This window comes from Prosopis cineraria, unplaced genomic scaffold, assembly GCF_029017545.1.
Source record: "Prosopis cineraria cultivar Desert tree isolate PC_DT_omini unplaced genomic scaffold, ASM2901754v1 PC14, whole genome shotgun sequence".
Lineage (NCBI taxonomy): Eukaryota > Viridiplantae > Streptophyta > Magnoliopsida > Fabales > Fabaceae > Prosopis > Prosopis cineraria.
The window spans coordinates 29,792,246-29,806,762 of NW_026555345.1; the positions used below are offsets into that span (position 1 = coordinate 29,792,246).

A 14,517-nucleotide genomic window follows, 5' to 3' on the forward strand; every position below is an offset into this window, starting at 1 on the left:
TAATTTAATGTAGGGTAATAATAACAGTATATAGAGAAACAAACAGCTAATTTTAGCATGATGACAACAATTGAATGAAATTAATTAAAAGTAATAGATAAATAATAGATAGTAGGCAATAGATAACTTAATGTAGGGTAATTAATAATAGTATATAAAGAAGCAAATAACTATTGAAATGAAATCAACTAAAAGGCAATGGACAAACAACATATCGTAAGGCAATGGACAACTTAATATAGGGTAATGAACAATAGATAATAGGAAAATGAACTCATATGTGTATCATCTGGGTATATTTTGTGGAGAGGGTTAATTTTCCATTTTTATCAGTATTTTAATTTCACTTCAATACCCTTAAACTACAATAAAATTTTATGATTTTTGGATTTTTATTAAAATTTTCTTTTTGGTATGAGCACTATGGCATATATTATTTTAAAAACGAATGTCATCTCATTTGACTTGTCAATCCAACAACCCAAGGAGGCAGAAATGCAACTTGCAAATGCAATTAATATATCTATGTCAACAACAATCTAAAATGCCCAGTGCATAAATTCATAAATTCTCAATATACTCTCTCCATTTTTATTTATAGGAGAAACTATTATTTTTTAAATAAGTAAAATCACCTACTTCAATAAATATTTATTATTCATTTTTTAAATTACTCCTTATAATTTATATTAATAAAAAATAATTAACGTATGTTTCTGTTGATTAACACAGGGCATTTTAATTTAATTTTTTATTTTTAAATATAATTATTATGGTTAACTAATTTTTTTTTAAAAATTGTGTTATAAATTTTTTTTTTATATATAGAAATAGAAAGAGTAAATTGAGAAATTTTTGATTTTGTTTCTATTCATAATTGACACTCACAATTTTCCATGCATGATTATTGTATGTAACCCGAGGGACTGGCCAAGGGGCGCAGGTGGTATGCTAGTTGATCAGCAACACCTTAATCATGGGGATCGGCTGGGTCCTACCCCTTCAATTTAATTAATGCTTCTAGTTTTTTCAAACAGCCCTTAATCTACCCATCAACCACCCTATTCGGCTATTCCATTAGTAGTTTCTAATTGATGGTAAGTGTGGTATAGTGGCTATTTAGAACAAACTTGAAAAAGGAATTATAATGACATGCTAGTAGAACAGTAAATTGCCAAAATTAATTGAAGGACCTTAAGAACTAGACTTTTTCTAGACGACTAAATAATACGATTACTTTTGGAGTGATCAGATTTGCAACTTAGCGAGATCCAAGTGAATACAAACAAAGTAACCTACAGATCCTTTGAAGAGGGGATGTCTTCTGGTTACTGTTGGCAGAAGAGAAGACTGGTTCTGCACCAATTAGAGGAAGGCTGGTTGCCTGATCCTAGTCGATGATTGTGTTCTCTGAGATTTTAGTGACGGACAGCAGCGTATATGGGCTGTAAAAAGAATGTTTTGAAGAACAAAAGTGCAACATGAACGCGGATCTGGAATCTATGGGTGTCCTAAATTCTCTCAGTGAGTGTTCGCACGAAGGATATATATATATATAGCCATATGATTTTTTCAATATTTGAAAATTTATACTTGATTAGAAGTAAATGAAACGGTGAGTTAAATCGTGGTTTTATGATAATGCATTTCAACCATTTCTCTGCGGCCATATCAATTGTTGGATTAAGCTATGATTTGATGTTCTTTTTAATTTGTATCTTATACCAACATCTCACGAAAGTAACGTTCGATTGAATGGACAGTCCCTATAGTACTGTGTGGGACACTCATTGAGTGAGAGGATTTAGCACATCAAATTCAAGTCCACATGCATGAATGGTGCTATGATGGAAACCAAGTAAGAGTAATTAAATGGAGGAAGAAGAACAACTTCAAAGTCGATATATATATCCCTAGAACAAGCTAAGTCATATCACGTGGGCGTGGTGAAGGGGGAACAAAGCTTGTTAAGGAGTACCAAGAATCACAGGTATATATAATTAGTGATGATATAGCCCTAGTCCCAAGACTCATTCTTTTAGAAGATAACAAAACAGTGAGGAAAAACAGGCACTCGAGGTTTGCTTTTCTAACTTAATTTCATGACAGTCACCTCCACCATTCATTCAAGCAGCGACCCTACCGATTAATTAATCATGATTAAAGTAAGAGGTGTAACATTTGACTTCGATGCTTTAGGTTCATACGTTGTAATATCACTCCAAATATTTAAGAAGAATGTGATAATACAAGTTCAATCTTCAATATAAGTTCAAATTATGTCAATGTTGCTGGTAGCTTAATTAATCCGCAGCCAAAATTTCCAGTATCCCTTGAACTACGTGCTTTTTGATTGAATATTATTTCATCCAAATTAAAATTGAATTTCCCCCCTGTATAATTAACCACAAAAAGCATCAAAAGGCAACATAGACAGAAAAAAACAATTGGATCAGATGGTTATAAATCGCATACATACGCTATCTCTTCAACTGGGTATTGACTAATTACGATGTGGCCGCGGCATTATATGATATAACGATATATCCAGTAGCCAAGTATTGATTGATTATCTTAATTGAAGGGCGTATTTGGTGGAGTCAAAATCAATGAAAAATAGGAAACTAGTCCCTAGTTATATGCTTAACTTGAAGGTGTGCCTTTTGAATTGATAGAGACTATAAGAAGCATGATATGTTCGTGAAATATAGGACTGCTTTGTGGTGAAAAAACATAACATGTGGCAGAAGAATAATCATGCCTGTGCATATTCTTATATATAATCTTCATTAGTGGTCGGTAGTCAAGTATATAAAAGGAAGAATATGGTTCAAGGACCATGGAAGCAATTTACTATCAAATAATAACCCAAAGATTATGAAACATCACTACAAAACTAGAAGATTGATTTGAAAATAATTTTAGATAAGAAAGACTATAACAACCCTACTTTTCTTTTTCTTTTTTTAAATTTTTCAATTAGATAATGGTTTCTTATTAAATAAAATGAGTACTTGTCAATGAATAACTACTTGTTGAAATATGATATTTGTTTTTCTCACAACCAAATTTTTTCATATGCTTGTCAATTAGCAAATGGCTTCTTATTAAATGTGAATGAATACTTATTAATTAATAAATAATTACTTGTTGAAACATGTTCTACAATTATCCTTTCTACAACCAAGTTCTTTCAGATTCTTGAATTTATCAATTAGTGAATGGCTTCTCGTTAAATGTAAATGGGTACTTGTTAATTCATAAATTACTATTTATCAATTTAAAAAAGAAAGGTGGAGGTATTATATTCTTTTTTCATATAAAATTATTTTCATATCAATCACCTACAGTGATATTTCAGAGTCTTTTAATCCTTGATTGATATTAAATACCATCAATGGTCCTTGAATGATATTTTCCATATATATACTAATGCCCTTTATTTTGGCATGTGCCAGCATGGAAGATTGACAAATAAATACTAGGGTTTTGCTAATTAATTACTTTTCTACTGTTTTAATTAAACATCAAATCCAGTGAATGGAAGATAACAATAAATCTGAATCATATCCACCAGTACAAGATCCAGAATAATATGTAAATAGTGGAGGGAATGAAAAGTTAGGAAAGAAAAGCATCCGGTATTGTTGAATAAGAGGAGATAAAATATGTTAGGGTTAAACCACATGGACGACATATGATTTGCTGAACTTCCACTATTCACATGCCCTCAATGCTAGCCTTCCTTTTTGTCCCTTTGTATTACATCTCAACCTGTTACTGCCAACAAGGCACCTATCTGGCACATCGAGAGAGAGAGAGAGAGAGAGAGAGAGAGAGAGAGATTGGAGGGGTTAATACTGAGGATAGGTTTGTGAATGTATTGCCAGAAAGGAATTACCTCACTACTGTTCTGAAGAATTATGATATGAATAAGAGAGGGAGGGTGGAAGGGGAATATAATTCTTTCTAAATTGACAAATGGAGACAGACATAGATTTACATTATTGAGAATCCTGAGCTGTACTGGGCAAATGGGACCCTGCGGGGAGCACAGTTTTGTAATATCTGTATATATACCTCAGATTTCTCCTATATGATCAATGTTGTTTTATGAAGTATGTATCTACAGTCATTCGCTGATCTTACACCAATCTATGTGTACGAATTTAAGCTCCTGGATAATTTGCATGCTTTTGTGTCAATGTCTAGTGATTTTAGTTGTATCTGAGGTTGATTAAATTACAATATGATGTAACTGGTTTGACATATGTAGAAGCATTTTAATTCCTAGGTTTCGTTACATTAATTCAATTTCGTGCCCACTCTACTCTTCTTTTATACTCTCATCAATACCTAAACTCACGGGTTCACTAATTGTACGTAACTTGTCATGAGATATATCATCAAAACATTAATTCAACGAATGAAGTAGCGATCAACGTTTCAACACTCAACGATCAATCAACTTAACATTTATTTTTATCTAAAGACAATTTATACGGGAAAACAGAAATTCACCGAATAAGTTTTATATTATGAGAGTACCTAAGTTGACCCTATGATAGGGATACAGTGAAGCATCACATGCTCAAGTATTTAACCCTGAACTCATGGACCCAAGAAAAAAAAAAACCCTTAAACTTACACACTAATTTTTCAAAAATTCATTGAAAAGACCATTACCAACAAATAAAACTACCATGGATTATAATTGAATTTCCTACACAGAAGCGAATTCCATTCCCATGATTAGCTTCTTGTTTTTGGCTGGAACAAAACTTTAGCAGATTCCTGACCATCAGCTTTGATCTGGACTTTAATTTCCTTTCTGTGCATATGCATGCACATTCTCTAATCATAACAAAGGCCAGTATATATAAATATCTTTGAATCAAATATGATTCCAGCAAAAGAAATTAAAAGCTTTTTAAACTCAAAAGCAAATCGTCTTCACCTTTTTATAGATAGAGAGAGAGAAAAGGGGGGAGGGTTCTATTCCATTTGGCGTTAAAACTCCGAGGTTAAGGCCAACAAAGCACATGAAGTGGCCGATAGCGTGAAACAAAACAGCAAAATGATATCCGTAAGAGAAGCAAAATACTTACACAAATATTATGTGATCTCTCTCTCTCTCTCTCTATATATATATAATATAATTATGCATAGGTATATTTTATGATTATATGGAGCAATAATTTTAACACTATGTCACCTTTGCATCATTTTTGATAGATGTTTACCTACCTTACTTCTCCCATCAGACCTCCCTCTCTTGGATATTTATTTAAATTACTATTTTGCCCTTTCATAACTTATCTCTTTAAAATTAGTCTCTCTTTTTTCATTTGATTATATAATGCTATTCAACTATATGGTGGGATCATTTTCTTTTAAAAGAGCCATTTTCAAACTCAAGAAACCAGAACTAACACATCCTAATGCTGATAAATATGCACTTATCTCATGAATAATTATTCGGGTCCCACTCCCTCGCCCACTCTCTTGCATTATGTCTTGCTTGTTCCATTTGTCATGCCCTTCAATAATTGAGCTCTTTTGAGGATAAATCATTATTATTTTTTGGATTAAAACATATATTATCTTGACAGGTTCATACTTGAAAGATCAATTTTTATCAATTAGGTTGGAAATTCATGGTTAGACAATAATGTCCATTTTTTAAAGATAAAATGAATTCATTAGTGCTCACGAGTTTACATTCTAAGCTTTATCGATTTATTTTCCTTTCTTCTCTACGTCCTCAAAATAGATGACTGCAACGGTGTTCATGAATATTATATATATATTTTTGGTAAATAAGTACATAAAAAATAATTGGGTCATAAAGTCCACCACGTTGAAGCACGTTGTGGGGCCATTACTAGTTAATGGAAGCATATGTATATTCAATTAGCGAAAATATTAAAATATGCCCACTTTATCCCCTTCTCTTCCACATATATTTATCTGGACAACAATTAAATTCACAATGAAAAAAAGAGGGAAGAATTAATTAACACAATAACTCAAACTAGTAAATCATCGGCAACAGTCACCTCAAAACACACATAGAGTACAGATGCAAATGGTCCCTAAAAAACTTCAAATAATTGGCAAATCATGGAGAGCCTCACAACAATTTTAGCCATCAAAAAATGCATTCTATTTATTATGTTAGGTTGAGCCTAACTGAAAGTGTCACCAAGTTATTTTCCATTCATAAATGGTCTTTGCGACCTTCATCTAACCAAATACTCCTCCATGGCCCTTGTATACTTCATCATTATCTCCATATTATTAAGTTAATATTATATTTTAATTAATCAAAAAAATGTTTCTTAACCAACTACAAAACTCAACGAGTTTATCAGACCATTGAAGATCCACATTGAAGCCAAGCCACGTGGCTCCATTAGCATCCAAAGTTTGTTAGATAATATCTGAGTTCATATATATTCCTTTTCGTTTTAGGGTTAGTGATGTTCCATTTTAATTTCATTGCATATTATTACAACTAGTGTTTTAAAAATCAATCAAATTGGTCAGTTCAACTAGAAACCAGCTCTTGATCCAGTCAGTTGACTTCTCAAAATCGAGTACAAAGGAATCAATCAAGACCTAAAAATCAACCAAAAACTGAAAAAATTGGTTGAAAACCAGACCGATTTCCTTAAAAAAACTGGATTGAATTAATTAAAAATGTAAAAAAATTAATATTAAAATTAAAAATTAATTAAAACAAAGAACAACTATTCATAATTAATATTAATAATGTATTTCATCAACAATAAATCATTTTACCAAGCATTTATTAATATTTGCATGTATTTCTTATTTAATTATGATACATAAATTAAAAACGTATTAATTTAATATCAATGATTCAACCATAATTAGATCAATAAATTTTGAACTAGTGTCTAGTCTGATTCAATAACCGATCTGGATTTTAAAACCTCGATTATAACTCACTATCTCAGGGTTAATCCGGTAATTCGCAACTCCCCCAACATTCAGCAATTACCAAAGCTGACCTACAGTTGGATGGGCCACAATTTGTTATCTCCATCGTCGCTGTCTAGCAGGCTGTTCCCACTACAACAGTTAAAATGTCAAAAATATATTATAAAAAAGACATCATCTTTCTAATTGCATCGTTGTTTTTCCCTTATAATTAGTTTTTACTTTTAAATGTATTATATTATAATTCATCCCTTCATTTTCTTTTATTCCCTTTTTTGAGCACTTACGTATGACACACATAAGAATAATAACAAAGCGACTCTTCCCTTGTCATTCCTTTTCAAAATTCAACAGAAACAAAAAAAAAAAAAGATTAAAAAATAAGAGAAGATTCCGCAGCCTAATAAATTAAATTAAGGAACACATAATACACAGAGAAAGAAAAGTTGCTTCGGCTAAATTGAAGCATAATTTTTCCAAATTTTATATGATGAAATTGACAGAGAGATCCCACCTAAAAATGAGCAAATATTTTAATTCACCTCCCCTCTCCCTCCCTTCATATCTCTCTCTCTCTCTCTCTCTCTCTCTCTGCACGCACCATCCATTGGAATAAATGAAATCCCTCTGAGCAGTATTCACCTTTGTTTTCTGATTATTCTTTTCTCAGCAGATGTAATTGCTTACACACATCTTCTCTCCCCCCCCCCCTTATGCAGCTGGGAGATCCGAGTGTGTTAGAGACTCCCTCCGGCGAGGCCACGATGGCGGCCCCCGTGACAGCTACTGCACCGCCAGGAGCTGCGGCGTCGGACGGTCGTGCAGAAATCGAGATGATGAATAATATTGTTTGTACAGACGCAACAAATTGTGGAGATGATATTGATCATCAGAAGAGAAGTGTTGGTGGTGGAGGACAAGGAGGCAACCGGTGGCCTCGCCAAGAAACTTTTGCTCTGTTGAAGATAAGGTCAGATATGGACGCTTCGTTTCGGGATTCCAGTCTTAAAGGTCCACTTTGGGAACAAGTTTCAAGGTATATATATAAATAATTGAATTCATTTTTAATATTTATTCTATCGCTGATTTATTTCTTCTTCTCCTCTCTTTTATTTTTGAACATGGAAGTAGTTTCGGAAATGAAACTGTTACTACTCATTTAAGTTCTTGCGTGATCTGTCTCTCTCCTGATTAGGATTTCCCAATCTAACTGTTTCTAACTCATTTCCAATCGTGCTATCTGAAAAACTATATATAATCTCCGTCGGTGCTCAGTACTACTGGATCTTGTTTCTCAACCTTCACCGTGTGGCTTTCTGATTTATATTGCTTCATACGTCATTCCAGCTTGAGATTAGTAGGAATCAAACAGGCTCATATCATCTGCCTTTTTATTAAGCTCGGAAGAATATCGATTTCAGGATACAAAAGACAAGTATACGCATAGAAATTAATGAATCATTATGTATCTGAGAAGTTCGTCAGAGCTTATTTGCTCTCTCCCTTCTTGGATTCTAACCTCTTATTCACAAATGAGTACTCTTTTAGGTATGAACTGCCCTATTGTTAATATATAATTGTCAACAACATCCCGAGAGAAATAAACCAGCATATAAATGCTCGCTTTTGATTTAGTTTTTCCTCATTTACGCGAAACCAGTAATTTTTTCTAACAATGGAAAGCGTTTTCTTTATTTTTTTTATATATAATTTTGTTTGCATATAGGAAAATGGCGGAACTTGGATATAGTCGAAGCGCGAAGAAGTGCAAAGAGAAGTTCGAGAACGTGTACAAGTACCACAAGAGGACCAAAGAAAGCAGAAGTGGTAAGCCAGAAGGCAAGACCTACAAATTCTTCGATCAATTACAAGCCCTTGAAAATAGATTCACTGTCTCTCACACTCCAAAACCACCTCCTCCTCCACCACAACCTTCTTTCCAAACATGGCCCAGCAATATTAATAATGATTCTACCGCAACCATCTCTTACGACGTCACTACTATTCCATCCACTATAAACCCTACTCTCATTTCCCCGCCGCCGCCGCCACTGGCGAATATTGGCTCTACCACCAGCACCAACCCTAGGAATTTGTCCAACAAGAGCCTCTTCTCATCTATCACGACCACCTCGACCTCGTCGTCCACCGCCTCCGACGAGGACATGGAAGATAAGTACAGGAAGAAGAGAAAGATGAAGGACTACTTCCGGAGGCTGACGAGGCAGGTGCTGGCCAAGCAGGAGGAGATGCAGAAGAGGTTTCTAGAAGCCATAGAGAAAAGAGAGCGCGAAAGAGAAACACAGTTAGAAGCTTGGATGGCTCAGGAAATGGCGAGGATCAATAGAGAGCATGACCTTCTAATCCAAGAAAGATCTACAGCGGCCGCCAAGGATGCCGCCACCATCACTTTCCTCCAGAAGTTATCCGGTGGCCAGCAAAATCCGGCACCACCGCATCCACCGGCCCCGCCGCAACCTGTAATGCAAGTAGCAGAACCTCGTGAACAACTGCAATTGCTGCCTGTTGAGAACACGTTTGAAATGCAAAAGAAAGTGAATAATGTAGACAACGGACATGATAATGCAGTTTGTGTTTCTAATTGTCCTCCTTCTTTTTCTTCTTCAAGGTGGCCAAAGGCAGAAGTTCATGCATTGATAAGGCTGAGGACGAGCATGGACCCAAAGTATCAAGAGAATGGACCAAAAGGACCACTATGGGAGGACATATCAGCTGGAATGCAGAGGCTAGGTTACAATAGGAGCTCCAAGAGATGCAAGGAGAAGTGGGAGAACATCAACAAGTACTTCAAGAAAGTGAAGGAGAGTAACAAGCAAAGGCGCGAGGACAGCAAGACATGTCCTTACTTTCGTGAGCTCGATGCTCTTTACAGAGAGAAGAGCAAAACCAACAACAGTATCTTATTTGGCGCCGGAAATCCCAATATGATGATGGAGCCGTTGATGGTGCAGCCGGAGCAGCAATGGAGGCCGCCTCCGCAGCACGCGGAGGAAGAGGGCGGTGCCGGGAGGGAAAATGCAAAGAATGTGGTTCAGTACGAAGCGAGAGAGAGAGAGGAAGAGGAGGAAGAGGAGGATGAGATGGATGAAGATGATGAAGTTTTGGAAGATGAAGATAGGATGGAGGATGATCAAGAACGACGTTATGAGGTTGCAGCGACAAGCAATAAAGTTCTTTCCGTGGATACTGTTGAATGAGCGGACATGATAGGGCAGATTCTGATTGGAGGAAAAGCCTTTTGATTTTAATTATTTTTATTAAACTAACAATCTAGTCTTCAATTTAATTGTGAGATTTATTTAATTTTTCATCTTTCAAAATGAGTGAAATTAAGCACCACTTGATGTTTAAAAGGTAGAAAATAAATATCATCATAGATTGGTAGTAGCGTGCAAACTGCGAGCAGGATTTCAAGAAGTCATTTGTAAATACAGAAAGATTAAAACTAAACATTTCCAACAAATCGTTCAAGAAAATAATTGTTCTTATTGGCTTGGTTTGATGAGACTCGGGTCTGGATAAGTTCTGAGGTCTTTATCTATTGGATTATTTCGTGAAAAAATTATTCTCCGTAATAAAATAATATAATATTGAAAAAATGATAATAAATCCTTCCAAATAATATCAATGATAATCTAATTCTTTAAAATGTCATAATTATTCTGAAGTATTTAAAGATTTTTTTCTTAATAATTTTAAATTGAAAAATTATTTTACCTTTATTGATAAGTTATGATTTTCTATTGAATTATTGTGATTTATTTAAAAAAATTATGATTCTTTAAATAAAAGTTGTACATGGGGCTTGTTATTTTAAGAATTTATTTTTTAATAATAGAAATTATACTTTAAAATAAAATTATTATTTTTTAAGTAAAATTATTGATTGATACTTGTTTTTGAATAACAGAAATTACATTTAACAAGTTGTAATTTTTTATTCAGCTTTTACAATTTATATAAAAAGTTATGATTTTTTAAATAAAAATTGTGATTGGAGCTTACTATTTTTAATAAGAATAAAATAATCTTTTTATTAAAAAGTTATTGACATTAAAATTATGATATTTTAAAAAATTAAATTATTATTTATATGTTATGGAAAAATTTTATTGTTATTTTTTCAGTAATATTTCTTTCAAATCTCAGAACAGTACAATAAATGAAAGTTTGATTTCCTCTAATCCTTTGTGCTTCTTCTTCTTGTGTTTCCCCCCGTTTTTGGGGATCGGGAAGTGTCATCCTCAAGCATGGTCACAGCACACGGACAGACACAAAGTATTTATCAATATACAAAAAATAAAGTATTTATCAAACACACACCTGCATCTAGTTAAAGGCGAAACCAAAAGAAAAAAAAAACCAGGAAAAACACTGTAATTATTACGAAGATGACCCATCTGAAAAGCGAGGGCCTCTGGTGGCGGCACATTATATACAGCCATGATATAGTGAGAGAGAGAGAGAGAGAAGGAGGGAGGGGGAAATTTAGATCCATTCTAGCCCCTTTTACAGCTGAATTTATCTCTTGGAATTAGCGAGGAGAAAGAATGACATAAGGTTGAAAGTGGGTACGTGTTTGAATTTCTTTGCTAAGAGGTAAGACGAAGGGTTGATGATGATGATCAAAATTCAAACAATTTCAATGTGATGAAGAAAAGTACCCATTTAATCCTATTTATTAGCTATTGTAAATATTTTATTGAATTAAAAAAATCTTAAATCAGTATTTTCTTCAAATTAAAAAACCTTAAATTTTTTTCATTAATTCTATCCAAAAGTTAAACAAATTTCTAGCTTTATCAATATTTAAATATACATATTTTAAAAATAAAATAAGTTAACATTTTATAACATTTTCATTATTTAATAGGGATAAAAATAAAAATAAATACAATAATTATTAAAATATTCTGCTTAAATAATACCAAAAAAATATTATTTATATCTTATAAATAAATTCAGAGGAGTATTAAATTTTTCTTTTCCTTGTTTTTGATGAAGTACCATAAGTATACTCCTCCGATGACAAAATGTATGCAATATTTATTTTGTAGGTAAAAATATCATATTTTCTTCCTAGCTCTATCCTCATTTTCATTTTTTTAAAAAATATTTTTTTATATTAAACATGCACGTAATCTCTGAAAGTAAAGAGTAGGCTCTTTTTAACTAAATTATTACATAATGACGTGAACTCCTACTTAGCTTAACTTGAGCTGGTTAATAAATATTTAATTTTTTTATTTTTACTTTATACTCAATTACTCAATTTATTAGAGCATTATACAATTAAAAATAATTATACGGCGTGGAAAAGAAAAGGCTGGGTAATTAAAAACTTAAAAATAAAAAAGAAGTGGAAAAGAGGGGAAGGGGGTCATGCTGCGGCGGGCGGGAAGGGGAATAAGAGAGAAAGAGAAAGGAAAGAGTCACATGGGGCAGCGCAGCAGAGGTGAAGTGGAAGTACTTCTTGTCTTGTACACCAACATTGGCCCATCTTCTTCAGCTCTCTCTTCTCCAATTTCACTCCTATTTCTTCATAAAGTTAAAATATAGATCTGCCCCTGAATTTTTCCAGAAACATAATTGATATTTTAAAGTATTTAAAGATGCCATATTGCATGACCTTTTTAAAACAATATAATTTTACCTACATTGACATACCCTAACATTTGATCATTAGTTGATCAACTCTGGTTAAATGACAGTTTGCTTGGCTCTACCATTTTTTTTCTGCAAGGTCAAATATTTGTTTACCTTAAAAATTCTTCATCTTCCTTCTCAATCTTTCTCTTGCTTTCTCTCTCTATTTTTACTCGAAATTGGTTTTTGTATTCAAAGCAAAGCACTAGTGAATGGAAATTCTTCATCTTTCTCCTACGTTCTCTACCCAAAAATTTCCCCAAAATACAAGCCCCAGTTATTGCATGAAAATTCAAGCGAAGGTTGATGTAGGGATTGGGGTTTGATTCTCTCGTTGCTCGATTCCTCATGTTGGGGTTCAATTTTGAAAGCTCGATTTAAGGTTGGATTTTGAATTCTTAATCTAGGAAACTTCAAGGATGAAGACGAAGAAGGAATGGAAGTGTTGAGAATTGAAGAGACAAAAGGAGAGGGAGACTTAGTAGCTAAGAAAACATAGGTGAGGAGCTCAAACATGGCCATCTAGTAGATTATTTGCTTGACTCGGCTGGGATTTTAAGAATCACCCAAGACTCCAAGTTCTTTGTGTAATATCTTGAATTTTTAATTCAAGGATTAAGTTAATTAATCAAGGATATTAAGTAAAATTAAGTGTTAATTAATTTAATTACCATTAGTGATGGCTAATGAATCTATTGGTTTTGGATACAGCCTTTAGATTGGGCTTGAAAATGATTTGGGCTACTTGGGCTCAAATTTGAAAAGAAAATTGGACAATCCCATTTCGTGCCATCCGCCACAAGGGAAGGCACCATTCATCATGGTGGATGCCTGAAAATTTTAAATCATCAGTTTATGATTCTCAAACTAAAGAAAGAAAATAAAGGGAGAGTGAAGCAAAGAAGGGGCAATAGGAGGGCACTTTAGGCCTGTTAAGGCACGAGTCGTTTGACATTTTAAAGGATATTTAAGCTTGAGTTCTTCTTGGTAAGTCTTCCCCACTCCCATTCCTTCCCTTTACACATTCTAGAAATGAGTTTTATGGTTGGGGGATATGACTTCGAACCTTCAGGGCTATAGATCCAAATCCATTGATCTAATTGGATTGATAAGAGTTATTTAACACTTCTAAATCTAGTTTTGATATTTTTATAGGGTTATTGACACTACTGTCAAATAGCACCAAAATTAATAAAAACTAGATTTTGCAGTAAAGCGCAACCTAGGTTGTCTCCCTAAGAGTCAATAGAGTAACTGTTTGAATTATGATTATGAAAAGCTAAAAAAATGGGAGGGTTTTATGATGAAATTAAAAACTAAATTAGAAATAAATAAATAGAAGAAATTCAACTATGAAAATTATCAAGAACAAGCAGCGCAATCAATCACAACTTAATCACCTAAATTAATCTTCCTCATCCACAAAATAAATTAATTTTATTCAACTTTATTATTCTAGTTTTTTATATATTTCTCAAATTATCATTCAAGAATTAAACAAGAAATTAAGTTATAGATTAATTAAAATCTCCCTTAACCCACAACCTAACAACTGTTCTATGTTAGCTATATCAGAAACAAAGCATGGATAATCACCCAAGTTAGGCCAAATTACTCTTAAGTTACTATATCAATCGATTATAATAAGTAAAACCTCAGATAAAATTTATAACCCAAAAATTATGTAGTAAAGCTACTCTAATCAGCAATAACATTTAAAGCATAACATTTAGAGGTAGGAAGAAGAAGAAAAAATTGAAATAAAGCTAGAATAAAATTCTCTGAATATCAAAGACTCTGATTAAAATTTAGAATCATGGTTTGTGATTAATCACACCAAAAAAATTAACTCTCCATAAAATTAAAAATCAAATAATATGAGAT

At 33.2% G+C, this 14,517-nt stretch overlaps 1 protein-coding gene across 2 annotated transcripts; it reads left to right on the forward strand.

Annotated features, from left to right (window-relative positions):
• The first annotated feature begins 7,539 nt into the window (after nt 1–7,539).
• On the forward strand, nt 7,540–10,326 carry LOC129293735 (trihelix transcription factor DF1-like). Of its 2 annotated transcripts, XM_054931827.1 has the most exons (3): nt 7,540–8,002; nt 8,693–9,451; nt 9,596–10,326. In XM_054931827.1, the coding sequence occupies exons 1-3, from the start codon at nt 7,680–7,682 to the stop codon at nt 10,182–10,184; spliced, it is 1,671 nt and encodes a 556-aa protein (XP_054787802.1). In that variant the 5' UTR covers nt 7,540–7,679; the 3' UTR covers nt 10,185–10,326. The 2 variants fall into 2 exon arrangements, with proteins under 2 accessions (XP_054787802.1, XP_054787801.1); XM_054931826.1 differs by having other exon boundaries at nt 7,542–8,002; nt 8,693–10,326.
• The last annotated feature ends 4,191 nt before the right edge of the window (nt 10,327–14,517 follow it).